Below are 27,899 nucleotides of genomic sequence, written 5' to 3' on the forward strand. Positions count from 1 at the left end.
CCGCCAGTGCGCACCGGCGCGAGCGGCCGGGACAGCGGCAGGTCTGCATCACCGGGACCTCATTCTCCCCAGTCCAGCGCCCCCCCCCGCGCCCCATCTCCACGCCCGTCAGCACCGGACCCGGGGGGACAGGCGCCGGGGGCACGGACCGGTGACCCCGATGTTCACGGAGAGCCCCGAGGCACGGGCGGCCGTCGCACAGCCCGGGCCACCGCTGTGAGGAGCGCGGCCCCATCCCCACGCCCGCGCCGCTGTCCCCGCAGGCGGCGCCCTCCGCCGGCCGCGCGGCAGGCTGCCCCCGCTGTGAGCGCCCGCCCACCCGAGCCCGCTCCCTCCGGGCGCAGTGAGGATAGAAAGCAGCTTCCGGTCCGCCCCGCACACGGTCCGGACGGGCAACGGGCGGCGCGGGCGGGGCTCGGCCGGACCGCGGGAGCGGGAGCAGCGTCCAGGGCGTGGCGCCAGGAAGGGGTCCCTCCGCTGGTCCGCGCCTCTCGCGCCGCGCAGCTGCGGGGTTGGGGGCGCCGGGAGGGCTGGGAGCCGGCGGCGAGACCGGGATCTCCCGAGACACCGTCCCGCCCCCGTTCGTTCCCTCGCCACCGACCCCGCACGTTGCCCCGCCCCGCGACTCAGCTTCTGCTCGTGATTGGCCGTGCTTCTAGATAGGCCGCATCCTCATTGGCTGAGGGCTCCAGATGGCACGGTCGGGATTGGTGAACGTCCTCATGGATCCCGCCTCCGGCCCAGGACGCGGCGCGCGATTGGCTGGCGCCGGAACGGTCTGCTCCCGGGCCGGGCCGGGGCGGCGGCGACTAGGCCTCAGGCAGCGACGGTGGTAGTAGCGGTGGCGTCGGCACGAGGCAGGTGAGGTCCTGGGCGGGGGTTGGGCCGGGTCGGGCTCGGGGTGCGGCGGGGTGGGCGCCCCTCACGGCGGGCAGGGGCTTCGGGGACGCGCCAAACTATGGCCCCGCCTGCGCCGCCAACGGCCGCCGCCCCCGCCTCAACGCCCTCCGCGCCAGAGGCATTCGCGGCCTGCGGCCCCTCCGCCCGGCCCCGCCTCCGCCCCGCCTCCCTTCGTCCGGTCCCTCGGTCCTCCGTCCCACCCCCCCGCCCGCCCGCCCTCAGCCCTCGGTGCTGCGGGGCCGCCCGGAGCGGTGGAGCCCGTGTCCTCCGGGCGGCGCTCCCCGGTTAGCGCGCTGTCAGGCCGCGGCCGCCCGCCCCGCCCCTGTCCCGCCGGGGTCCGTCCGTCAGCGGTAATCTGTCTTCTGCCTCGTCGGGACCCCGTCTCCCAGCGCCTTTGGGTGCTTTCCCCGAACCTTCAGCGGCACCTTCTCGTTGGGCAGCAGCGGGAGCGCCGCGCTCCCCGCGGGCGTCGGTCCGGGTCCCGCGGCGCGTGTGCGGGCCTGACCCCGCCGCCCACGCCTGGGCGGTGGAAGTGGGTGCCAGGTTGTGTCCTTCTCAGAAAGGCGGCCTGCCCCCGCTCCTGCTCCTGCTCCTGCTCCTGCTCCTGCACCTGCACCCGCACCCGCTCCCGCTCCTGCACTTGCCCCTGCTCCTGCCCCCGCTCCTGCTCATGTACCTGATCCTGCACCCGCACCCGCCCCTGCACCCGATCCCGCTCCCGCTCCTGCCCCCGCACCTGCACCCGCTCCTGCCCCCGCTCCTGCCCATGTACCTGATCCTGCACCCGCACCCGCCCCTGCACCCGCACCCGCCCCTGCACCCGATCCCGCTCCCGCTCCTGCCCCCGCACCTGCACCCGCTCCTGCCCATGTACCTGATCCTGCACCCGCACCCGCCCCTGCACCCGCACCCGATCCCGCTCCTGCACTTGCCCCTGCTCCTGCCCCCGCTCCTGCTCATGTACCTGATCCTGCACCCGCCCCCGCTCCCGCCCCCGCTCCCGCTCCTGCCCCTGCCCCCGCACCTGCACCTGCACCCGCACCTGCACCCGCTCCCGCTCCCGCCCCCGCCCCGGCTCCCGCTCCTGCCCCCGCACCTGCACCCGCTCCCGCTCCCGCCCATGTACCTGATCCTGCACCCGCACCCGCTCCCGCACCCGCTCCCGCTCCTGCTCCTGAACCTGTTCCCGCTCCTGCCCCTGCCCCAGCCCCTGCTCCTGCTCCCTCACCCTCCATCCACAGCCGGTTCCCTGTACCTGCACCTCCCACCCTCCATCCACGGCCGGTTCCCTGCACCTCCCACCCTCACCCTCTGTCCACCCTCACCCTCCGTCCACGGCCGGTTCCCTGCACCCCGTTTCTCTATGGCCGAGTGACACTCCATTGTGTGACTACCCCGCAGCTCACTTGTCTTCGTGAGTGGACATTCACGTTGTTTCCACCGTTGCCGGAGGCCAGTGCGGCGGTGCCCCGTGTGCACATCTCCGCGTGGGCACCTGTGTGCCGTTCTTCAGGCGCATTCCTGGGCGTGAGCTGCACTGTGGGCCCATGGGTAACTGTGACATCAGGGGACCTCCACCCTGTTCTCCACACGGCCACCCGCCTTGCACCCCACCAACCACCTTGCACCCCACCAACCACCTTGCACCCCACCAACCGTGCAGGGGTCCCAGTGTCCGCACATCCTCACCAGCACTTTATTATTGTTTTGGTTTTTTAAAAATACGTTTTGTTTCTGTTTTTGTTTTTAAACAATATTTTTATTGACTTCAGGGAGAGGGGGAGAGAGAAACATCAATGATGAGAGAGAACCATTGATTGGCCGCCTCCTGCACGCCCCCTACTGCCCTGCCCGGAAATCGAAAGCTGACCTCCTGGTTCACAGGTGGGTGGGTCCAGGGCCAGCCACGGAGCCACGCAGCCGGGCTGTGGATTGTTGTTTTACATCATGGCCGTCCCAGTGGGCGTGAGGCGGGATCTCAGTGGCTGTGGTTGTGTCTCTCTCTGTGCTTCCTGTTGGCTGCCCTGGAGAGTTGTCCCTGAGTTCGCGTCTTACAGGGTGTCCGTCTCTCTGTGGAGTGGAGAGTCCGTGGGGGCGCTGGGGTCCGAGCCCTTTCCCACACACTGTCCTCCCTTCTCCGGGTGCCTCCTTGCTCTCTTGATAGTGTCCTTTGATGCACGAAAGGTTTCATTCTCGGGGATGTCCGCTTTATCTGTTTTTCCTTTTATTGCTCGTGCTTTTGGTGTGATAATAAGTAGCCGTGGTGAAACCAAAGCGAACACAGCTTTGCCCTGTGTGCGTGTGTGAGGTTTTCAGTGGTTTAGCTCTTGCGATGAGGTCGTGGGCCCGTTCTGAGTGAACCCTGGGGGGGTGAGGCGCCCGCCTCCATCCTGTTGCCTGTGGACGTCCAGTTGTCCCGGCTCCGCCGTTGAGGAGGCTATTTTGAGTGGTCTTGGCCTCTTGTAGGAAATCAGTGGCCATAAATGTATGGGTTTATTTCTGGATCTCAGTCTGTTAGTTTATATGTTCATCCTTTCGCCAATAACGTACTGTTTTTCAAGTTCAAAGTGTGAGTCTTCCAACTCTTTTTCAAGGTTGTTTGTGGCTATTTGGATCCATCGGTTTCATAAAAACTTAAGGATTAGCTTTGCCATATCTGCAGGAAACGCCATTGGGGTTTTGATAGTAGCACAGGGAAGTGTCACCAGGCCGACGGCCATGCCCGGGGCTGTCTTCCCAGTGACTGATGTCTTCTTCCTCTCACAGTGTTTGTTTGTTTTAAATATATATTTTTTTATTCCAGAGAGGAATGGAGAGGAAGAGAGAGATAGAAACATCACTGGGTATCGAGCCTGCAACCTGGGCATGTGCCCTTGACGGGAATTGAACCCGGGACCCTTCAGTCCACAGGCGGACGCTCTATCCACTGAGCCAACCTGGCTAGAACCTTTACAGTGTTTTAGTGTTCAGCGCACCAGTCTTGCACTTCCTTGGTTAAATTTATTCCTAAGTTTGTTATTTTTTTCTGATGCTGTTATAAGAGGAATTGTTTTCTTAATTTTATTTTCAGTTTATTGTTAGTGTATAGAAATGCAGCTAATTTTTGTGTTGTTGACCTTGTATGCTGTCACTTTTACAATTTGTTTATTAGTTGTAGTAGTTTTTTTGTGAGTTCCCTAGGATTTCCCACATATGAGGTTATGGCACCTGTGAGTGGAGGGAGCTTTACTTCTTCCTTTGGACGCCTTTTATTTTCTCTCCTTGCCGAATGCTCTGGCTAGGGTCCCGGGAGTGCTGAGTAGCAGTGTTGACAGCAGGCATCCTTGTCTGTTCCTGATGATCCCAGAGGAAAGCTCTTTGGTCTTCCCCCTGGAGTGTGAGGTTAGCTGTGGGTTTTAGTAAATGCCTTTTGTCAGGTTTCGACAAGTGCTTTCTTGCCAGTTGAGATGATCAGGTGGTTTTGCCTAACTGCTTCTTACCCAGACTTTCAGCGTTCAGTTCCTGCTGTATTTGGTTCTGTCCTGCACCCTCACTTGCAAGTGTATGTGGGTGCCATGGTTTTGTCTTTGGGGGGGAGAGGGGGGGTCCGTGATGAAATTGGATGATTTCTCCAATAAATGTATGGGTTTATTTCTGGATCTCAGTCTGTTAGTTTATATGTTTATCCTTTCGCCAATAACGTACTGTTTTTTAAGTTCATTGTAAGCCTTTGAGTCAGGTTTCATTCACCCTGTGTTTTATAGCTTCCAGGTTTCTCACTGTTGTCTTTTCTCCCTTTGGTTTTGTTCTTTGGGGTATACAGTGGGGCCTTGACTTACGAGTTTAATTCGTTCGGAGACCAAGCTCGTTAACTCAAATTACTCTATCAACTCAATGCAAAAAATTGGCCGAGAGACAGCTGGTATCTCAAAAAACTCGTTAGTCGGGACACTCGTAAGTGAAGGCCCCACTGTATATATGCCTTTTAAAAGTCTGGAGGAGAGTGGAAGCTAACATCTGTGTTCAGTGCACCATTTTTAAATGGAAATTCCTTTGTGATCTCGTTTCAGAGGATGCTGGTGTTTGATAGGGTGTCTGCTCATAGCTATTGTCTCCTCATCCTGAACTTATGTGATGGTCAAATGGTCCCCAGATTCTGCACACACAGCTGGTTTGAATTTGCCCGCAGGAAATGCCTGCCCTACCTACGCCTCTCAGGTGAGGGAGAGAGAGTCCAGGGGATGCAGCACCTGTTGTCAGTCGCTGCTGATTTGGGCTGAGTGCTCAGAACTGGGTTCCTGGTGCAGGTGGGAACAAGCGGGGGTGGCCGAGCACAGTGATGCCCGACTGGACTTGAGTGTCTGGGGGCAGCTGTGCTCCTGCCACCTGTGGGGCCGCAGTCTTATTTAGTTGATTGGAAACACTCTCCTTTTCCTCTTTCCCTCACTTCCTAAATTTGGAACTCGTTGCTATTTTGACTGCTTACCGGACTTGATTTTCAGATAGAGGAGACGAGGCTAGACTAGACCCCTGGGTCTGTGTTGGAACCCGTTCACTCCCATTGGGCGAAAATAAACGTCGGATTTTCAAAGGATGAATACTTACATACTCTCTTTATTCTAATCAGACGCTGGGAGTGGCTCTCCTTCAGTAGTGTCTGCGTGGCTGGCAGCCTGAACTCTGTGAGGAGCGAGCTGGGTAGCTGGTGTTTGGCTTTTTACTGAGTCGCATAGGGACACTCAGTGAAGGCCGCTCGCTCTGAGTTTTAGCTTAGGAGGTGAGAACTCCGTGACAGATGCTTTTTGACGTTTGTGCCAACGACCCTGCAGGTCCCGGACTTAAGTCATGTGGACGTGGTCGTGTGCAGATCAGTGTTTGGCAGTGGGGTCAGAGGCGCTCCCCGGGGCCGGGCCTGAAAACAGCGCTGTGCTTGGCTGCTTGCTTTGGTCTTAGTCATTCCATTTGCTTGGTTGCATCTTAATTAACATTATTGGGAGATGTCAGCTATATCTAGACCAGTGATGGCGAACCCATGACACGCGTGTCAGAGGTGACACGTGGACTCATTTTTTTTGGTTGATTTTTCTTTGTTAAATGGCATTTAAATATATCAAATAAATATCAAAATATAAATCTTTGTTTTACTCTGGTTGCAAATATCAAAAAATTTCTATATGTGACATGGCACCAGAGTTAAGGTAGGGTTTTTCAAAATGCTGACACGCCGAGCTCAAAAGGTTCGCCATCGCTGGTCTAGACTATGAAAAAGATCAATGTAATGATTGCCTCACTTGCTCCTTAGGCTGCAAGCCTTTTAGTCCTGGAAGGCGCCCGCTTTCAGCCTGCTGCTCGGCAGTAGAAGACGGGCATCACAAGGGCGATGGGAAGCGGTGCGGGTGGCTGTTGGCGTTGATGTGCGCGTGCAGTCCTGTGCCTGCTGTTCCTCGTTCTCGTTCCCAGCTGGACTTGGGAATGAAGCGGGGCTGACACCGCTGTTCTGATGGATGATGAGAGAGGTGCTTTGGATGCCCTTGGAGGACTGAGGAGGCTGGTCCTGCTCTTCCTGGTGCATTCTGCACTGGGGCGGGGTTTCCTGGGTGTGGTCGGACCAGAGCAGAGTGGGGAGATCTCAGGGGTATTTGCAGATTAAGGGCGGAGCAGGGAGCCTGCTAAGTGCTACAGGAGAGGCGTAGTTCTTGCCCTCGAGAGCTCAGGGTCTAGCGCCAGCAAGACGTGGTTGCCCCGGGGAGGGGGGGGGCGGAGCAGGCAGAGGGTGATGCCCTGGGAGGAGGCGCCGCTGGTCTGAAGGGTGGGGCAGGCCGGCCAGTGATTGGACAGGTGGATGATTCCGAGGCAGGAGGCAGGCAGCAATGCTCTCCAGGGGGTAAGAGGTGCCTGCCTCACTGTTTGCACAGGGAGCTCAGATGGGGTTGGCGAGTTACACTTGGCTGGAAATGTAGATCACATCCGTGACCGACTGCCCGTGTGTTCCTGGGCCAGGGAAGGCCTTTTCAAGCCGGACATGAGAGTCAGCCAGCTCAGTAACGGATGTGGGGGCAGGGGGGTCCCTGGCCTATGTGATAGGAGTACGGTTAGCACACTGTACGACCATGAGGAAAAGATAAGCCTCCCACTGGTCGCCTCGCCTGGTGGCCCGGAGCCCCGGAGTCTGCCACTCCCAGCGTTAGGACCTGTGGGGTGTGGTCACCCAGGCGTCAGTGCCGCTGAGGGTACTTGCAGTGGGCACGCTCTTTCCGTTAGGAATCGCCGGGCGGGCAGCCCTCCTAACCCGGCCAGGGCACTGGCTGTCCGACGGCTCCTGCGTGCTGGGCCTGAGGCTGCGGCAGACTTGTCCGTGCTCCGTGTGCTGAGAGGCCCCGCACAGAACACACCCTTGGCCTTTGGGCTTTTGCTGGAACACGGGGAGCATTGCTGTTAGAGGAGCTCTTTGGAGATGGTCTGGGCACGTCCTGGGAGGCGAACGGTGAGGTCTCCAGGGAGGCATTCGCGCTCCTGGAACGCAGAGTCCTGTTGTTATGTGAACAAGCGTATCTAGCCGCCACCCCTTCCTGCTGTTTCGTCATTTCCAAAAAAAGGAAAGAAACATCACATCTTGGCAAGAAACTGTTTTCAGTACAGAGTTGCTGAAAATAGCTGAGTTCTATTTTTTATTCTATTGCTTTATTTTTAAATCTACTTGTTATGTTTGTAACAGCATTTCGCCCTGTGCAGGGCAGTGCCCAGCAGGCTAGGTGTATTAACTGATGGCACCCTGGCAGCTCAGGAGGGTTAGGGAGGTACCGGGTGTGCGCCCAGGAGCAGCCTTGGGTGGGGTTCGGGGGCCTCCCCTCCGGCTCTTGAGGGCCACAGCGGAGCCACGCCCAGCGAGTCTGGCTGCCCCACTCTGCTTCATCCTGAGCACGCCTTTTTTTTCTTTCTGAAAGGAATGTTTATTGGGTTAACTGCTTTTATACAACCAGTACTTAACTCTGAAAACAATGCAAACGGTACAGAAGGGATAAGTGAAAAGGAGAAGTCCCATTCTCTGTCATTTATCATTAAACTCAGTGTCGGGTTTTTCTGGATGTTTAAATACTTGGGTGTTCAGATGGCATCAGGGCATCCTTTCACATGTTTTCAGGCAGAGTCATTCATTTCTGATTGGCTGTTTTAAACAATCAGTTCATTTTTAAAGTGACTCAGTATAAATCATAGTTGTTTTTTAATAAACATTGTTTTGCTTCTTTAAAATGAAAATAGAATGAGATGCCAGTTCCTGTTTATGATGTAGAAGTCGTTACCTGGAACATGGTCTTGGAAATAATCGTGTCTGACCCAGTTTGCGATTTTTTAAGTCTATAGGCAGAAATAACGAATGTTTTTATTAGTCTTCACATTATTTGGTTTTACAGAATTAAGATCCTGAGCAGAGTAATTATGTTAAGGTTTAGTACTGATTTTTAAAGGAGCACGCACCTTGGAATTTTAGTTTTAAAGGTGAGTCTTTACAATAATGAAAGACCTAAATTGGCACAGCTGCCCTTTGAAACCAACGCAGGTGATTAAGGATTAGTGAGGGTGGAGCCGGGGCAAGTGTGTGTGTGTGTGTGTGTGTGTTGTCTCTCCCCTCCCCCTTTTCTCTGGAAGGTCCTGAGGGGACAGCCCAGCAGCAGAGGGTCCCTGAGGGCCTGTGTTTTGCGGGAGGAGCCCTGTGGGTCAGCTCCCCAGGGCACCGTGGCAGACAGCGCATCTGGAGCCGTGCTGAGCTGGGTGGAGGTCCTGCCTGTCACTGTCTCCTTGGATTGCTGCTCTCGGTGCACAGCTCTGATGGGGTCAGGGGTGGCATGCCATTTCCACGGGGTGAGGAGGTTTCTAATGGGACTGCCACGTCAGCTACCCTGTTTCAGCTGGGCTCCCTGTAGTTGCAGCTGCTTCATCACGACTCAACCAGCTCGCAGACCCCGTGACAGTGCCTTCCCAGCAAGCCCGACTGCTTCCTGCATGCTCATGCACCAGTCTTGGCTGGAGCTGGCAGTGGTGAGGGGCTCTGCCACCCGCACCCCTTCCCTCCAGACTGAGCGCCCCGGGAAAGGGTGGGGCTAGCTCAGGGGTGGGCAAACTTTTTGATTCGAGGGCCACAATGGGTTCTTAAACTGGACCGGAGGCCGGAACAAAAGCATGGATGGAGTGTTTGTGTGAACTAATATAAATTCAAAGTAAACATCATTACATAAAAGGGTACGGTCTTTTTTTTCAATGGTTTTATTCATTTCAAACGGGCGGATCCGGCCCGAGGGCCGTAGTTTGCCCGCGGCTGGGCTAGCCGCTAGCCTCACCTCAGAGCTTCAGAGCCCGACAGTGCTGCTGTTTCCTCTCTCCCACCTGGTGTGAATGTTACAGAGCCGCTGGAGCAGGTGGAGGGTGCTGAGGGAGGAGCCCCAGGTAATTTAAGAAGCACCTTAGCTCTGCAGCCCAAGCAGGACATGTGCATTGGCCTGAGCTGACGGCCTGCCTGTCCTCCCTAGCAGAGCAGGTGGAGGAGGCCCGGGCACCTAAGCACGGGGCTTCCTGCTCCCTTGCAGGTGGCACTCTTGGCCCACATTTCCTGGGGTGTGAGCATCCTGTTAGGTCTGGCAGCTCAAAACCGAAAGCTGTCCACCCTAAAAAGTACTCTGTACAGGGGCAGGAGAAGCTCCCTGGCCCCCTGCATGCTGCCTGCTGGGCTGGGCAGCCTGGGGGAGTCCTGCGGGGCTCTGGGCCCCGGGGAGGCCTGATGCAAGCCCCAGCCCCGTTCCCAGTGGGGCAGGCATTTGGTAGCTCACAGCCTCCCTCCTGCAGCCCAGGCCACTCCCTGGGACTGCCTGTGACCAGGTTGGACCAGGGACAACACTTTAGGGGAACAAAGGGAGTGGCCCAGAAGGGATGGAAAAACAAAGACAGTGAAGCCTGGACAGGGCCCCTCTTTGTCACATCAATTTGCAAAATGTTAACTTCAAATTCTTTACAGGATTTTCTGATGCCATTAAACACATGTTCTGTCCATTTTCCCCTGGCTGTCTCAATACTCTTCAGAAGTTGAAGGCAATCAGACCTCCCTCGAGTCTCAGGCTGAGGCGGGTGGAAGCTGCACCTTCGGCCCGGGTACAAGTAGGAAGGCTCTCGGGTCACATGTGGGCTTTAATTAGCAGTGATGTAAACGAGACTGGAAGCCGCATTTTGAAATGCTCAGCATGTCTATTGAGTTTTCAGTAGATAAGCTTTCAGCTCAGACAGGCTTCGGAGAAGCTGGCGCTGGCTCCAGTGAGCCAACCCCGGCCTGTGTCCCCACGGCCCCGCGGGCGGACTTTGTCTTTTGTTTCCGCCAGGGGTGAGTGCCTTCCCTCTCAGGGATTGCTAACTCGGAAGAAAACGACCTTCTTTTTAAAAATTAAAAGCATAGGCTCTATGACTTTATTCCACAGAGTTAAAGCTGACGTCAAAGGGAGCGTTAGTCCTGTGTCGGGCCCTGTGTCAGGCACACCTTCCATGCGTTTCACTTGGTCCTGGGCTGTGCAGACCAGGGCCCAGGCAGCACTGCGCCGGTCACGGGCCTGCCTTATGCTAGATGCTTGTCCCTGAGAACATAACATGGAACTCAACTCATGTGCTTACGGAGCAAACTGGCCTGAGCAGGGAGAAGCAAGGCCTTCTGACCAGCACCCTGTGCCCTGGTGGCTGCTGAGGCTGGCCATGGGCATCAGTGGTCTCTCCGTCGTTCGGGCCTGGGGTGGGATGCTCACACCCCAGGAAATGTGGGCCAAGAGTGCCACCTGCAAGGGAGCAGGAAGCCCTGTGCTTAGGTGCCCGGGCCTCCTCCACCTGCTCTGCCTGGATCCCCACACTTCTGCTGCTGTTCCTCCAGCGGGCTTACCTTTGGGATTTGATCACACGTGTAGCTATTTTACCAAAAATGTACCCCTGTGTCTGTCACTCCGCTGTGTCCCGCTGTCAGCTGTGGGATTTTCTAGCCTGTTGCTGCTGCAGTCCCTTCACGGCCAGTCGTGGCCCTGGGCTCTTTGATAGAACTTTGTTGCAGAGACAAGGAGCTACGTTTCTTTTTAAGCCGTGGCCTGAGGCCTACAGCGGCCTGGGGAGGGGTGCGGCCCAGCTTCGTCTGCGTCTCATTCAAACGTGGGTATAGCATGTTCCGCACCTCTGAGAGCTTCTGAAAACATCGTTTGTTATGCATGAGAAACGACCCAATCTGTCTCTTTTAGGTGGATGAAAATGTGAGATGTGTTAATGTAACTTTTTAAAATAAAGGCTGTAGGTTCACGTTCCTGTGTGTGTCCTCCTCACCAGGCCCAGTGACTGAGCCAAGGCCAGACCTGCGGTGCCCTGTGCCAGGGCTGGGATGTGAGCCCGGTGGCAGGGCTCTGTCCCTCGGAGCCGGTGCTCTGGTGCCTCCGCATCACAGTCCTGGTCTGTAAACTAAACACCATCACTGGTTGGCGCCAGTGACTCTGTGAACCAGTCCCAGGAACTTTCAGCCACGGAGCGCTTGGCGCTGCCAGCTGTAGAGAGCGGGTCGGAATTAGATAGCCTGGGGTTACTGGTGTTCACAATGCAGGTACTGTAAAATATTTTTAGCCCTAACCGGTGTGGCTCAGTGGATAGAGCATCGGCCTGCGGACTCAAGGGTCCCAGGTTCGACTCCGGTCAAGGGCATGTACCTTGGTTGCGGGCACATCCCCAGTGGGGAGTGTGCAGGAGGCAGCTGATCGATGTTTCTCTCTCATTGATGTTTCTAGCTCTCTATCCCTCTCCCTTCCTCTCTGTAAAAAATCAATAAAATATATTTTTTTAAAAATATTTTTAAATATTTACGTGAAAGATCACTTTGGCAATGAAGTTAGGGAGCTTGGGTTTTGTTAGTGAGTAACTAAAAGGGACTGAAATAAGGAGTCGGCTCTCCCCCAGAGGACGAGCAGCAGTGGGGCGTCAGTCCTGGTGCCGGGCAGCAGGCCCTGGTTGCCTGGTGAGTCACAAGTACACATCCTCCCCGCGGAGCCATCAGTGCCCTGCTGCTGGGTGTGGCTCAGTTCCCGCCAGGCCGGCCTGACTGAGTGGGAGGAGCCCATCCACCAGCTCCTGGTGGCTGAGCCTCCTGGGACCTGTTCTGAGCCACACGGAAGGGTGGGGCCGATGACCAGGTATGGAGCAGCTCCTGGTGCAGTAACGTCTCACAGGGTCAGAGGGTTAAGGTGTATTACTGACGCAGGGAAGAGTGCGTCGTGCTTATTGCGTGTGTGGGCTGGGGGCTGGGTCCCGGGAGGAACCAAGCGATGTTGGGATGTTGGTTAAAATGCAGGAGTTTTGTAGTATTTGGTGAAATTAATAGGCGTAGTAAAATTTTTATGTATAAACACTGGCCTTTATTTCTATGGGTACTTCATTTTTTAAAGAATATTTAGATTGTTTCACAGAAAGTGGTGTGAAGTACATTTGTCTTAGCTTATACAAATCAGTCATTTTATTTAATTTCATTTTAAAAATTCAATTTATTTAAACTAATAAAAACTCCAAACAGTTCACCCATTTTCCCCACTTCCCATCTCTGACAACCACCATTCTGTTCTCTAATATTTTTGTTTGTTCATTTATTTAAAAATTAAAAAAATTAATTTCCTGTACGAGAGATCCTATGGAATGTGTCTCTCTGTCTGACTGCACTTAGCAGAATGCCCGAGGAGTCCATCGTGCTGTGGATTGCGTTCTTTTTATGGCTGAATAATACTCCACTGTGTACATGCACCTCAGCTGCTTCGTTCACTCATTTGTTGATGGACACTTGGCGTGTCCATGTCTTGGCTGTTGTAAATGCTGCTGCAGGGAACATGGAGTACATAGTCTCTTTGAGTTAGTGGTTTCATTTTCTTTGGATAAAAAACCAGAATTGCTAGAGCCTGTGGCAGCTCTAGTTGTAATTATTTGAGGAATCTCCACGTTGCTTTCACAGTGGCTGCACAAATTTACATCCCCACGAGCAGTGCAGCAGGGTTCCCTTTCCTCCCTCCTCGCCAACACGTAGCTCTAGGCTCGTTGATGACAGCCTTTCTACAGGTGAGAGGTGGCATCTCACTGCAGTTCCGGTCTCCCCGTCCCTGGGGACCAGTGATGTGAGCACCTGTTCACGTGCCGGTCGGCCACCTCTACATCTTCTTTGGGAAAATGTCTATTCAGGCCCTCTGCCCATGTTTCATTTGGACTGTTGGTGGTTTTGCTGCTGAGTTGTAAGAGTTCTTTATATATTTTGGATACTTACCCCTTATCAGATATGACTTGTTAATGGTTTCTCCCATTTGGTTGGTTACCTTTCCATTTTGCTAATAGAACCGTTTTCGTTTGATGTGGTCCCACCTGCTTGCTCTTGCTTTTGGAGTTATACCCGAGACCTGTGCAAGCAGCTTATTGCCACCAGTAGGTTTTCTTTCATTGTTTCAGGTCTTACATTCAGGTGTGTGTGTTCGGAGTCAGACAGCCGTCCAGCCTCACTGTCGGCACGAGGCTGCCCAGGCTTCCCAGCACGTTGACGGAGAGACTGCTCTTTCCCCACCGCGCGTTCCCTCCTGTGTCGTCCAGTCACCGGCCATGTGTGCGAGGGTTTACTCCTGGGCTCTCTAGTCCATTCCTCTATGCGCCCGTTTTTATGCCGATGCCATGCTGTTTTAATTACTGTAGCTTTTTTATATAGTTTGAAATCTGGGAGCATAATGCCTCCAGCTTTGTTCTTTCTCAAGACTGCTCTGGCATTTGGGATTTTTGGTGGTTTCATACAAATTTTTGGATTGTTCTATTTCTGTAGAAATCAGTCATTTATACATAAATATTTTTTGTCCAGGATGGTTTTTATTTTTACTTTTATCTTCCTTTAGATTATTCAGCAACAGATTGTGATTCGCATTACTACTATGAGCATTAAAAAAAAGTTGGAGTGACTGTGTGTGTGTGCATGTCAGAGAGAGAGAGAGGAAAAATGTTTTTAGACAGAGGAAAGTTTGAATCATTACAAAGAAATCTAGTTGACAACCTGAGAAGCAGTGTGCTCAATTCAACACTTTTTAATTTGAAAATAATGTTTTCTTTTGGGGGAAAATGAAAGTACAAACAGTGCCTTAAGCTGCTTTGTTGTCCTGCAGTTTCTGACTCTGGAAACTTCGCTGTCTAGGGACGCACAGGGGTGATTCTTGACTGTGCAGTAGAGTCTTTCTATTTTAATTAACAGCAACGAAAAGTTATTTCAGAAGCATGAGAACACATGACTCCTTCGGGAATTTAAAAATAGGTTGTGAAATGGGTCCTTGGTCTTTGGAAAGTGCCCCAGTTTTCATAATTACAAGTCAGTCGGTCTGGTATCTCCCCTGGGTGCGTTTATGGATCTATCTTTTAGGGACTGAATATAGCAGCAGTGCTCCTGCACTCACGTGTAATTATGAGAAACCTCTGTCCTTTGTTTTAAAGATAAGAAACACAGAACTGCTCGCTAGCGTGGCTCCATCAGTAGACGGGGGCGGCAGGCTGCCTGGCGGGCAGCGGTCGGCAGGCAGGCCGGCCCTCTGCGTGTGCTCTCACCTAACCTGACTTGCTTTTTCCACCTTCTGCAGTATGAGTTGAGACTGTGAACATGGACTTTTCTCGGCTCCACATATACACGCCGCCTCAGTGTGTGCCCGAGAACACTGGCTACACGTATGCACTCAGGTGAGCGTGTGTGTCTTGTCACTCCTCAAATGCCATTGAATTAACGGGGCCTCTGTGGGGCTAAAATGTTATGTTTAGAAAGAGAAAATATCTATAAACTTTGTTATACTATTTTTTTTTTTTTATGAAATTACCGAACTGACATGGACATTGTGAGGGTGTTTTGAAAATGGTACGTTGCTGATGACTCAGTGATTAGTCATTGCACACGAAATGCTGTTTTAACTCCACCCAGAGGGCTGGCCCGGGACTGAATCTCTGTGGTTATGTTAGGGCTGTGTGACTTACATTAACGCCTGGGTCTCTGATAGTTATCCCAGCTCTCCTGGGAGGACTGCCTTTGAGAGGAGGCACCACAGAGGGCGGGGCAGGGCGGGGGGGGGGGGGGCGGCCAGGTCCGGAGCCCCCCTCCCTACGCTCAGCGCTCTGCTCTTGCACGCGCTCTGCCCTGAGTCTGCACGTAGAGGGTGCTGACTTGTCCTTTGCATGTCCAGTTTATCAAATAGAAAGGATGACTGACAGGAACTTAAGTATCGTAAAACCACGGTTAGTGCCAACGGACGGGCCCCTGGATGGTTAGGATTTGATTGACAGGGTTTGCGCACACGGAAATGACTCTTCTAAAGTAAAGTGTGATGGGAACTTCAAGGACATGGGAGGGTATTTTAAGGACAATACTTTTTTAGGGCATTAGTCAAATCTCACATTTAATGATTGTGTTTTCACTCACACTTCCCATAGTAACACACTCTTTATTTTGTTTGTTAAAAATCCTGTAGTATTGTGTTAGCTAGTTTGGTTCAGTGGATATAGAGCGTTGGCCAGCGAACTGAAAGGTCCCAGGTTCGATTCCGGTCAGGGCACATGCCTGGGTTGGGGGCTTGATCCCCAGTGTGGGGCGTGCAGGAGGCAGCCAATCCATGATTCTCATCATTGATGTTTCTGTCTCTCTCTCACTCTTCCTTCCTCTCTGAAATCAATAAAAAATATATCTTTTTTAAAAAAAAGTCTTGTAGTATTTTATAAGAAATTGAGTGGGCCAGCTCAAGTAAACTATTCCTTATTCTATATTGTGGAGCATAGTTATTCTTCTTGCTAATTTACCTTTAGCTTTTATAACCTATTTTAAATACAGTTTTTAAAAGATGCTTGTGTCTGGGTGCCTGTGTGGGGACGGCAGCACTGTGAATTCAGGAACTGGCAGCCTTCCCTAAGGAGGAAGGACGGGCCGGTGGTTCTGCAGGCTGTGCTGGGTCTTTGTCGAGGGCAGTGGAGACCAGTGAAGGGTTTTAACTAGGAGCAGTGTACCCAGGTCTGTGCCGGGAAAGACACGAGGCTGCAGTGTGGAGAAGGGGGTTCCCAGAAGTTGTCCTCTCGGCCTTGTCCTCCAGACCCTCCCGTCCTGCTCCCCCACCCGTGGCTGACGCTCTGATCCCTCTCCTGGCTGGTGGCTGGTGACCGAGCTCCCGGTGACGGCTCTGTGCGCAGCCGGCTTCACGCGGCGCAGCCTCTGTGGGCACGGGAAGGCCGCTCTGCATTTCATGCCTGTTTTCCTGCGGAGAAACTGCCCGGCCCGGCCTCCGCTGGTGTCGCGGCCTGGCCCCAGTGCGCTGTTCTGGAGTGGGCCTCTGAAGGGTGGGCGCTCGGCCCAGCTCTGCAGAGCCTGCCAACTAGTCCCTCCCAGCAGCTCCCACATGTCAGACACCAGTCAGTGCTCCAGCGTCCCGGGCCGTCTCTTTATTCACAACGATTTTAAACGTCAGCCTGCACAGGACGCGCCCGCTGGCCTGCTGGGGGCCGTGACTGCCGGTGGATCTGTGCTTCTGGGGCTGCAGTTCGCTGGGAGGTTTGGTCGGCCCAGGTTTCCGTGGTTTGTGGCCTGACTGACGGCAGGTGGTGCTTCCTGCTGCACTCTGCGCGGCTGCGTGGGCCTGCCTCTCCCTCGGGTGGAGAGCTGGTCAGTGTCCACCTGCCCCCTCGCTGAAATCCCATCTCTCTGCGGCGTGGGCGTGGTGGCACTGGGCAGCTGGGTCAGGCCTCCTGTCCTGCGGTGGGCACCCTGCTGGGTGCAGGCCTGGCTGGGGAGAGCTGGCCTTTCAGTCTCGGGGAAGTTGGTTTTCTACCCCTGATCTTAACCAACTGGCCGAGAATGATGGGGGGGGCGGGGTAGTCAGCAAGTCGGCTGATAAGGGAAAAGAAGGGCCTGCTGTGAGTACTTACTTATTTTACCAGAGGAGAGGGGAGAGGGTGTCTGGCCGTGGTGGTGAGGAGCCGTAGAGAGAGGCTGAAGGCAGCAAGAAGAGGTGCTGACAGTGAGGCCCAGAAGGTGGAGGCGCAGCGTGACGGGCCCTGGGGTTCCCTGCACTGCAGATGGCGCGTGACGGATCCTAATGGGCAGTCGGAGACGGCCTACTCTCCGAGGGGGGAAGGAAGCAGGCCTCGGGGACCAGAGTCGAGGTGGAGGCAGGGGAGGTGACCTGGAAGTGAGGCGGGGACAGCGTTAGCAATGCTGTCAGCACCTGGGACCAGGTGACCCACACAGGTTGCCAGGCCGGAGCGAGGACCTGTGGGTGTGGACAGAGCGACCTCTGGTCCTTGCAGCCGTTGAGAACTGAACAGAGAGCTGGGAGCGATGGCCAGGCCCTGGGACCGTGGCCCACGGGCGGGTGTCGCAGCCCAAGGCTGCTGGTCACGGGACTGGAGGCCTCTGAGGCTGAAGGACATGGTGGTGAAGGTCCAGAGAGACGGGGGACGAGGGGTCAGCGTGGGAGGACCAGCTTAGGGGCAGACATTCAGAAGGCACCCCGCTGAGCATGGGTGTGGGCTGAGTCCCCAGCTGGTCTCTGCACACGACCTGCTCGGCCCGCAGACCAGCCTTGGCGGGTCCCTGGCATCTGCTGCCCACGGCACAGCTCCTCACACCCAGGGTCCAGAGTAGTTTCTGGCTTTCAACTGCAGTAGATTTCCTTCAGTCTTTGGATTAAAAGTGCGTCTAAATAGATTTTTAAAGACCAATAGGTGTCCATAACAACACAACTGAGGGGCGAGCCAGACTGAAACCTGGCCCTCGAGGGTGGAGCGAGGCTCCCTGTGGGGCTTCGTCTGTGCTGCCTGCTTTATCTCCCGGTGCTGTCACCAATGCACTCGCCCCCCCAGCTTCACAGAGAACCAGTGAAGGGCTTGAACACCCATTGACACGGTGTTGCTGGGTGGGTGCTTGGTTCCTCTTGTCTCCGCACACGTTTGGGTCTTTCCACTGGGGCTGCGGGCGCATCTGCCTGGAGGAGCCTGTTTCGTAGGATGGATGGGATTGCGGGCCCAGCTCAGGCGGAGGCCACAGCCCTGCTGTCCTGGATGCAGGTCTCTGTGGAAGGAGGGCTGAGCCCAAGAGGGGATTGCTGACCCCTGCCCTGCCCTCCCTGCCGTGAACCCAGCCTGGTTTAGCTCTGGAGGCGGTAGCTCTGTGACCAGTTTGAAGAAGACCTTCCAGGTCTTTCTGTGCTTTATGTGTAAGATGTGGTTTGTTTTCAAGTTTGTCTCAGTTCAGATAGGACAACCCTGGAGTATGTCTTCCTGTGAGAGGAGATACAGACCTTTAAGGGTTCGGACAGCCTCACAGCTGAGGACACATGGGCGTGTCATGTTTATCTCCCCCTCCCCACCCCCAACAGGCGGTCTCCATAGGCTGCTGTTCTAACATTCTTCCAGAAGCTTCTTCCCGCCCAGCTGTGATCTCAGGGTGGCTGGGGAAGGCAAGGAGAGAGCCGCTGCCTTTGCCTGTCCTCTGGATTGCCCGATTGACTGTGCCCATCACAAGGCTGTGGCTTGGACAGAGGCGGGCAGACCTGGCCATCACTATCCTTCCTGTGGTTAGTTCATGAAGGGCCATCCGTGACCATGAAGGGGTCCACACCTGCAGGTGGAGCTCTGTTTTGAAAGAACGTGCTTTCCTTAAACTGAAGTCATCTATATGTATATAATCTATATACATAAAAGGCTAATATGCTAAGTGTCCGACCGGTCGCTATGATGTGCACTGACCACCAGGGGACAGATGCTCAATGCAGGAGCTGCCAAGCGGCAGTGACTTGGCAGCAGTGGTTCTCAGGTGATGCACCCCAAAACCAGAGAGGAGGGAGCCTGATTGATTCCTCGCGGGGCCGTGCGATTCCACCTTCGGCCGTGGGTTATGTTGTTGCTGGGGCAGTATTGGCCCGATTCTGCTTTACTGCACGCATGCATTTGTGTTCCACACCCTGTATGAGGCAACTTTGCAGAGTGCCCTCTCGCACTCCGGGACCCCTCGGGGGATGTTGGCGAGCCAGTTTCGGCCTGATCCCCGCAGACCAGGTCGAGGGACCCCACCTACTGGAGGGACCCCGCTCACCCCGTAGACGCCCTTTGAGCCATGGCACCACCCCAGGTGCGCCAGCTGGGGAGGGACTGCGGGAGGTTGGCTCCAGGGCGTGGCCGGCCCATCTTGCCCAGTCCGGCCCCACCGGCCACCTTCTAATTAATTTCCTTTCAATGTGCACAAATCCGTGCACTGGGTCACTAATAGTTGTATAAAATATTTTGGGAAGAAAACAGGCGATTTTAGCCTATACTAAAATGATGTCCTTGGCCTCCTTGCTGCACACTCAGCGTGGTGGTCGCAGGCTCCCACTCCAGCCCCTGAGTCCACAGGAGCAGGCTCTGAAGGCGTGTGGCGTGTCTCATGCCTGTGCTGTGAAGCCCTGGTGCCAGCTACTGTTGTGACTGCATGTTCTAGTGTCAGACCTAATGAGTTTAGGAGGAAGCTCTGTCTGTAATACCAAATGTGATGCAAAACTGTTCCTAAGCCCATTCACTTCACTCCGGTTGCCAAGTCTTTCCCATGCTGCCTTGGGCAGTGGGCGTCCCACACCACTGCTCCCGTGGGAAGCCTGCAACACGTGACACTCCCAGGCATCCGTCTCCCCCCTCGCACCCCTCCCCCAGCCGGTGCCCTGGGTCTGCAGTCTCCCTCCCTCAGCGTCTTGAAACCCTCGGCCGGGTCCTGCCCCTCCCCTCCTCACAGTGACCTGTGCTCACCTCCTCCTACCTGCCAGGTGGCTTCTCCCTGCTGGTGGCCCTGTAATATGTGTCCTGGTGAGCGGGAGCCCTGAGCACGCTGGGCAGTGCAGGAGGCCCGGTCCCACCCCGAGGTGACACAGAGCAGGCCCTCAGAGAATGGTTCTTGGTTTGGAAAAGCTTGCTAACAACAAGGAGGGACACCCCTTTCAGCTCGCGCTAACTCCATGGAGGGCTGAGTGAGCTCCCTGGCTTGTGGCCTCTCGATGGTGAGTTAGAGGCAGACAAGCAGATGGTCCAGCACCTGCTTCCTCCTGTCCTGCCACGGGTCACTCAGGACTGTGTGCGAGTCCTGCTCGGGAGGGTCGCTGTCGCTGCTGCGTCATCGGGCGTGGGGGACACGATGGCCCGCAGGTGGGGTTCAGCATGGCGGCAGCGAGCGAGCTCAGGTCAGCTCTGACCTAAACAGCAGGCACGGGGGCTGGTTTCCCCCGCACCAGTCGGGTGCAGCCTGTCTGCCTTGTAGAAGAGTCACAATGGTACGGGTGTTTCTAAAAAGGTGCCACAGGTCCCACCTCCTCTGTTACGTGTGTGTGTGTGTGTGTGTGTGTGTGTGTGTGTGTGTGTGTAAAGTGGTGCTGTGAGCATGTTCCTCTGACACGTTTCTCTCCTTCCAGTTCCAGTTACTCTTCTGATGCTCTGGATTTCGAGACTGAGCACAAATTGGACCCCGTGTTTGATTCTCCAAGAATGTCCCGGCGTAGCTTGCGCCTGGCTACCACTGCGTGCAGCACTGAGGGGGGCCAGGCGGGGGACGCTGACTCCTGCCTCGGCAGCACAGCCTCCCTGAAGGACAGAACGGCCAGGTGAGCCCCGCCTTGGTGCTCACACATGAGCTCACACCAGGTAGAGCCCAGCGCACACACTGGTGGTCTGTAAGACCAGCTCTGGGATCTGAGGACAGGCGTGCACACAGACGCACAAGTGGTCTCGTGGCTGTGCTGCCAGTAGGGCGGTTGGCGTTGGTGTGCTGAGGGCAAGGCTCCCCAGGTCTGCAAGCCTGGGAGGGTGTGGGTGCCCCTCACGTGGGCACAGGCCGCCAGAGGCTGCTAGGGGCGGGGCCATTGCAGCCAGTCTGTTACTAAAACCTGTGCAGTACCAGACTGCCCGTGCCCGGAGGAGCAGTGGGCGAGCTTGGTGTGCGTTCGAAACAGAGTGGAACTGAAGGTCCCCTGTGGCCACGTGAGAGTGACAGGTTCCCCTGCAGGCTCTTCTGTTGGGAGCGGGGAAGGTGCTGTTAGGGATGCTGCTGGCCAGCGGGGCTGGATGGCGTCTACAGCCCTGCTCTGGCCGGGGTCCTCTCGGAGTTTAGAGACGGACTTTGCACCTCCCTCCCCCTGGAGACTCAGCAATAGACCACGAGCTGCAGTGGTTACAGCTGTGCCTACTGCCAGCTCCCACCCAGCACTGCTCCCTAAAGGGGCTTCTGCTCCTGGTCTTAGCGATATACAGGGTCTGAAAGCGTTAGAGTTCAAGGCCTTCACCTTTGTCACTTGTGCTCACTGGGAATGGGGGGTTATTTTAGATTACAGCCTTTGCTTGCCGGACTTAATGTCTTTCCTGGTGACTGAGGAGTGGGATGGGGTATGCGAGTGTGTGGTCACTTGGTTTAAAAAGGAAGGGAGGGGTAGACTTAGAAATCATATGCTTTTTTATTTTTATATTTAGGCTGTTTTTATACGAGGTTATTTTAAGTTTTAACCGCTACAGTTTTAGAAAGAGCTCTTGGACCCCAGCTTAGGACTCCCTTTTCCAGATCAGTGGGTGTTTCATTACAGCAAAGAGATGTACAGAGATGCTGCCTTAAAAATGCTTTGTGTAGCCTGGCCGCGTGGCTCAGTGGTTGCACATGGACCCATGAACCAGGAGGTGACTGTTCCATTCCCAGTCACAGCACATGCCGGGTTGCGGACTCGATCCCCAGAGTGGGGCATGCAAGAGGCAGCCGATCGATGATTCTCTCTCATCATTGATGTTTCTGTCTCTTCCTCTCCCTTCCTCTCTGAAATCAATAAAAATACATATTTTTAAAATTTTTAAATGCTATGTTTATTCTCAAAGGTTTTGTGTGTGTAAAATATAATCATTTTGTATTTACAAGAAAAAGTCTATGAACTTATTCCTTACTCCTTTCTTTTTAGAACAGCAAAGCAGCACAGAAGTGCGAGCAAACTGGCTTTTAGTGTAAACCGCCCCTCGAGGCAGGTTGCTGCTGGCCAGAGCAGCGGTCTGCAGGGCGCGGCCTGTCTACGGCCGCCCGTGCTGGACGAGTCTCTGATCCGAGAACAGACCAAAGTGGACCACTTCTGGGGTGAGTTGTCTGCGTGTGATTATTGTTCAGACTGTTCGGGACGGAGGGAGGTAATGGCCAGTAGAGCCCCGTAAGGTCAGGTTTTCCTCAGGCTCACAAAGCCCACACGGGAAGCTGCATAGGATGCGTCACCGTCGGCTGGTCAGGTAGCAGGCGGAGAGCCGCTGGTCAAGCGCGTCTGTTGTGAGCACTGGCCGTCCGTGAGCAGTGAGCTCAGGCTCCCTCGGCCTCAGCAGTGGGCAGGCCGTGTTTGTGAGCCATTGGACAGCACCCAGAGTGGACACAGTGACTGAGCTGACTTGACTGAAGGCAGCCATAGGGCGACCCCACTCCTGCCAGGAATGGCATGCTTCGGGCGGCAGCTCTGATGGGCACAGACCCGTGCTGTGTCCCCTCCGTGCCCTGGCCAGCCTCAGGGACAGAAGCCCTGGGCTTGTTCCTGGGGTTAAGTGCTGTTCTAGGGAGTGAGGCAGCGAGCGGGGGTTGGTGGGGGTGGGGAGGGGTTTACCATGTCTGAGAAACGGCTGGTCCCGCAAATCCTGCCTGCATGCTGCGTCCTTAGCACGGGCAGTGTGCGCATGTGGGTGCATGCATGCATTTTCGTCAATGTCCTTCCACCTCCGTCAGAAGACGGTGTGTATGTATTGGAGAAATTGCCATTGATGTTAGGCGTGTTAGGAAGTAAATCTTGACCAGCGCCATAAAACTGAGTCATTAACCATTGTAACCTTTACTTTTTTGAGTGGGTTTTGCTCTGTTCTGATCATTTGAGCTCAATTGCAAAAATATGTGTGTTTTAGGTCTTGATGATGATGGAGATCTTAAAGGTAATGACTCAGTCCTTTTTCTGCCCTTCGTTTTAAGATAGAGGGTGAGTGAGGGTCCACAGGTTGTGAGCAGCAGGCCCCCTCTGCTTTTTGAAACCCTCAGGTGGAAGTAAAGCTGTCGTTCAGGGAAATGGCAAGGTGGCCGCAGATGCAGCCTGGAGCAACGGCTACACCTGCAGGGCCTGCACCCTGCTGTCCGAGCGCCAGGACACGCTCCCCACGCACGGCGCCCCCTCCAGGGTCTACTCGAGGGACAGGAGTCAGAAACGTAAGTCCCGCTCACTTGTTGAAGAGGTAGGAGAAGACTCCACGTCCCCTCTTACACACCTGGTATCACAGGCCTCAGCATCTGCACTTTTTCTGTCGTAGACTTGAACTCAAAATTATCCTATAAAAGTTTAAGAAATGCACAAAAAAGTAGCTGTGCTCCTTCTTATCCTCTTTCAACTTACATTTATTTAAAAATATATTTTGGCCAAAACCGGTGTGGCTCAGTGGATAGAGCGTCGGCCTGGAGACCGAAAGGTCCCAGGTTCGATTCCGGTCAAGGGCATGTACCTTGGTTGCGGGCACATCCCCAGTAGGAGATGTGCAGGAGGCAGCTGATCGATGTTTCTAACTCTCTCTCTCTCCCTTCCTCTCTGTAGAAAATCAATAAAATATATTAAAAAAAATATATATATATATATTTTGATTGATTTCAGAGAGGAAGGGAGAGGAGGAAAGAGATAGAGAGAGTCATTGATCAGCTGCCTCCTGCACACCCCACACTGGGGATTGAGCCCGCAACCCAGGCATGTGCCCTGACCAGGAATCAAACCCAAGACCTCCTGGTTCATGGGCTGACTCTCAACCATTGAGCCACACCAGTCAGGCCATCAACTTACATTTCATGTGGTTAGTGTTTCTGTCCTGGGAGTGTCTGAAAGTCTATAAAGTTGCACTTAGATGAAGCTGCTGGGACTGTGCGGTCACTTTCAGACACACCTGCACCCACGGAGCAGCTCCACAGGGTGCTTTGCCTCCGGCCAGAGGGGCTCATGCCAGCAGGAGTGAGGATGCAGTCCCTAGTCTCCAGATTCATGATCGAGGGAGCTTCATTTCGGGGACAGCTCAGCCCTGGCCTGTTGGGGTGGCAGCTTCATTTCCTGTCCCCACGGGCAGCCACGGCACCGGCAGCAGGTGCTGGAGCATGCAGGCTCTGGGAGGGGCTCTGGAGCTATGCGACTGTTGGAACTTCCATGGCCTCCGCAGGCTGGGCTGCAGGGCTGCCTCCTGCCCCAGAGCTGCAGGCCTCCCTCCAGGTTCTGTCGTGTGGCTGAGATGCCCCTGCTGGCTCCGGTCCTCCACCCCCCGACCCCTGACTTCCTGCCTGTGGTCCCTGCTCCCATGCTCGTGGGAGGCTGGGGAGCCCTGGGCTGAAACTGCATCACCTCGCTTCCGAGTCCTTGCTCCTGTGTGCTCAGTCTGAGTGTTGGTCAGCCTGCAGGGCTGGAGGCCACACCCGGCAGGTGACCAGGTGGGGACAGAAGGTGCCAGGAGACTAGGGCTGTGTTTGAGCATGAGTGTGCTCAGTTAACATTTCTCAGGTGACTGTGGACATAATGGACGATGGTACCAGGACTCAGAGGTCTTGTCACAGCTGCTGATGCTTATGGTTCTGTCTGCTGTGGCGTTAGGGACACAATAGGAAAGCAGAAAGGGGAGGGTGAGGGTAGATGAACAGGAGGACTTCCTTTCTAACATGGCGACGCATCGAACCTGGGTAGACCGCGTGGAGCCCGCATTGCCAAGCACTCCCTCTGCTGTGGGCTCTGCCCCAGTGTCCTGGCCCTCCTGGCAGCACTGCCTGTCCCCACCCTGCAGGCTGCCACACTGAGGCTCAGCTGTGCTGTGTGTCCACGTCCTCCATGGTTCAGGGTTCGGGATCTGGAGAAGGGCCGCGCGTAAATGACAGACAAGACAAGAAAAATAATAATTTGGAAATATTGGGGGCCAGGCGGAAAGCCCAATGCAAGGGAAAGGACTTCCCTTTGTGCCCAAGCCTTGCCAACCTTTTATTCAATTTTGGATACACATCTAGGCCTTACACCAGTAATTGCAGTAACAGACAGACTATCTTAAAGGTCAGTAAATATTAGAAGGGTTTACTCTGAGACTGGTTAGGAAATAGCTTGAGCCCCCATTATCTGGACTAAACAATCAGTGTATAGCTCTGGCCCTTGCCAGGGCTCAAGGTTCACCAGCGTCCCGGGCTCCTTGTTTACATTCTCTGATAGTGAAGACAATGGGTGGCTTCTCACATCTGCAACCTGCTGGGTGATGGAGCTTGGGGCTGGCCTCGGGCATCTTGTCTGCAGGTGCCGTCCCAGGATCCCACTGACCCGGTCACTGTCCCACTGCGGCTCTAGGAGGGTCTCAGCCCAGAGACTTGCCAGTTCTTCATATTTTCATACTTTAAACATTTTTCAGTCTGATGGGTGAAAATTGGGACTTTGGTGTTTTTTATCAGGGGACTGACCCCGCGTTACCTCTTAATAAATGGCTCTGCTCTCCAGCCTCTGTTCAGAGTGCAGGCAGCGTAACAAGGCTCTTAGAGAAGTGCCAGCCCCCGGGGTCGACTGCTTCACGAAGCCGTTTGCAAAAAAGCTCTACTTTTACTTCTTTTTTTTTTTTTTTTAATTTTACTTCCCTTTTTAAAAAAATATATTTTATTGATTTTCTACAGAGAAGAAGGGAGAGGGATAGAGAGTTAGAAACATCGATGAGAGAGAAACATCGATCAGCTGCCTCCTGCACGCCCCCCAGTGGGGATGTGCCCACAACCAAGGTACATGCCCTTGACCGGAATCGAACCTGGGACCCTTGAGTCCGCAGACCGACGCTCTATCCACTGAGCCAAACCAGTTCGGCTACTTTTACTTTTTTAAAATGACTCCAACCCCGTCCCCCCCCCAGCCCGCTGCCTCCTGCCCATCGTCTGAGTCGCTAAGGCTTCTGCACAGGGCAGTGTGAGCCGAGGTTCAGAGCGCCTCCTTGCAGACCAGGTGGTCTCGAGTGGGCGGTGCGCTTGCCCGGTGGGGCAGGTGCTCACCCGCCCTCAGTGACGTGAAGAAGCTTTTCCAGGAATAAAGGTTTCTAGCAACTGAACCTTGTAGCGTATCCCCCCACGCATGTTAGGGTCACAGAGGGAACGTGTCAGGGTCCCACCGTGTGTCCTGGAGCTCGGGCACTGATGGAGGCGCTGTGCGACAAGGCCTGGTGCAGCGGCTCTGTGAGTGCACAGCGCCTCTGTCTGGGCCCCTCGGGTGCTGTGGCAAGGACCTGGGAAGTGCGCTGGCCTCCCCTGGCATCCGTCCTCCAGGCAGCAGTGCAGGAGGAGCATGTGTGTGAGCAGCAGTGGGTGAGGTGAGCTCAGACGGGGTCTCGTGTGAAGATGGCCAGAGAGAGACTCGTGGCGGCAGCTCCGCCTCGTCAGCATGGCGTTCCACTCCCGGCAGTGCCCTTGTCGTCACCTTCCCCAGGTGTTGTCTGGTGTCCATTTACAAAGCGATTCTGGTTTGCTTGACACGAATGGTTTGGCTCTGATTGTCGGGGAGGAAATGCTGGCTTTGTGGGAGGCAATTAACTGTGTCCACGGTTTTTTGATAGGCGGTGCGTCTCTCTACGTGGATAGGATTCTGTGGCTGGCCACGTACACTTCGTCATCCTTTTCATCATTCTTAGTGCAACTTTTTCAAGTGGTTTTAATGAAGCTCAATTATGAATCAGAAAATTCCAAATTGAAAAGCTATGAATCAAAAGATCGTGAATCAGAAAGCTATAAGTCAGAAAGCCATGACTCACAAGGTACTTCAATACGTTTTTTCTCTTTTTTCCACCGAATAATGCTTTCGAGGTGGAGACAGCGCTCCTTTCCCTCGTGGCGCTCACGCTGCTGCTCGCACGGGCTCAGGCTTTCCTCTGGGAGCTGGCGGAGGGCTTCCTGTCTTTTGTGTGTGGCTCTGTTTTCTGACAGTTGACCAGTGTTTAAACATTTTTACGTCACTTTAAAAAAAATGTATTTCTTTATTGATTTCAGAGAGGAAGGGAGAAAGAGAGAGAAACATCAATGATGAGAGAGAATCATTGATTGGCTGCCTCCTGCACGCCCCTTCTGGGGATCAAGCCTGTAACCCAGGCATATGCCTTTGGCCGGAATCGAACCTGGGACCCTTCAGTCCGCAGGTTAATGCTCTATCCACTGAGCCAAACTGGCTAGGGCTTAAGTCACTTTTTAAAAATCCTCATGCGAGGATATGCTTATGGATTTATTTTCGTTTTTAGAGAGAGGGATAGTGGGGAGGGGAGAGGGAGGGGGAGACATCCATCGGTTGCCTCCCGCATGTGCCCTGGCTTGGAATCGAACCCCCACCCTTTGGGTGTACGGGAGGACGCTCCAGCTACCTGAGCCACACGGCCAGGGCTTTAAGCCACCTTTTAAATAAAAATTTAATATGCTCAGTTTCTGATTCTCTTTTAAAGCAAAAACAATTTATTTGAATGGCATTTAGAACGATGTTTGGATGCATTCAAGCAGCCCCAGTGCATTGTGTTGGTGGGCGCACTGTTTAGTTAGGGGGCCTGAAACTCTCTTCCTGTCTCCTGTGCTCCTGCCTGAGCGAGCCCCCAGCTGTGCTGAGCCCGTGGCGCACGTGTGCTCTGCCTGCCCGGCTCCTGGGCCGAGGAGGCGCTGGAACGCGGAGCTCTCTAAGCCTCTTCTGCGTGTGTTGCAGCTCGTTCCGATCCCTGTGGGAGGAGGACAGTAACAGAGTTTCTCAGAGAGGATGGAGGCCTCAGTGTAAATGGGGAGTCGTGTAAGTATGGCCCGTCCCGCACCTGCTCTCGGGTGAGCCCCAGGTCACACGCAGGCCCCTGACACGGGGCATCACTCCGTGAACTCGCGCCTCCCTGGGTGGGGGGGGTGGCCAGAGCTGCTGCTGAATCCTTAACAATAGAAGCTCATGCCACCAGGTTCATCTGCTTTGTCT

The 27,899-nt window shown here is 54.7% G+C and overlaps 1 protein-coding gene across 21 annotated transcripts in view; it reads left to right on the forward strand.

Moving 5' to 3' along the window:
• The first annotated feature begins 712 nt into the window (after positions 1-712).
• SUN1 (Sad1 and UNC84 domain containing 1) overlaps positions 713-27,899 on the forward strand; it is a 42,340-nt gene continuing 15,153 nt past the window's right edge. For 5 of the 21 annotated variants that reach the window (XM_036315435.1, XM_036315448.1, XM_036315442.1 and 2 more), the window contains exons 1-8: positions 731-861; positions 14,523-14,619; positions 20,349-20,537; positions 21,873-22,042; positions 22,843-22,869; positions 22,973-23,137; positions 26,521-26,718; positions 27,645-27,725. In XM_036315435.1, the coding sequence (XP_036171328.1) occupies positions 14,543-14,619; positions 20,349-20,537; positions 21,873-22,042; positions 22,843-22,869; positions 22,973-23,137; positions 26,521-26,718; positions 27,645-27,725 (907 nt within the window). In that variant the 5' untranslated portion in view covers positions 731-861; positions 14,523-14,542. Of the gene's footprint in view, positions 862-1,113; positions 1,251-12,049; positions 12,072-14,522; positions 14,620-20,348; positions 20,538-21,872; positions 22,043-22,842; positions 22,870-22,972; positions 23,138-26,520; positions 26,719-27,644; positions 27,726-27,899 lie in introns of those variants that run through there. The other 16 variants (XM_036315441.1, XM_036315447.1, XM_036315450.1 and 13 more) reach the window with 12 other exon arrangements.

The sequence above is a fragment of the Myotis myotis genome, unplaced genomic scaffold (genome assembly GCF_014108235.1).
Source record: "Myotis myotis isolate mMyoMyo1 unplaced genomic scaffold, mMyoMyo1.p scaffold_m19_p_6, whole genome shotgun sequence".
NCBI classification, from domain to species: domain Eukaryota; kingdom Metazoa; phylum Chordata; class Mammalia; order Chiroptera; family Vespertilionidae; genus Myotis; species Myotis myotis.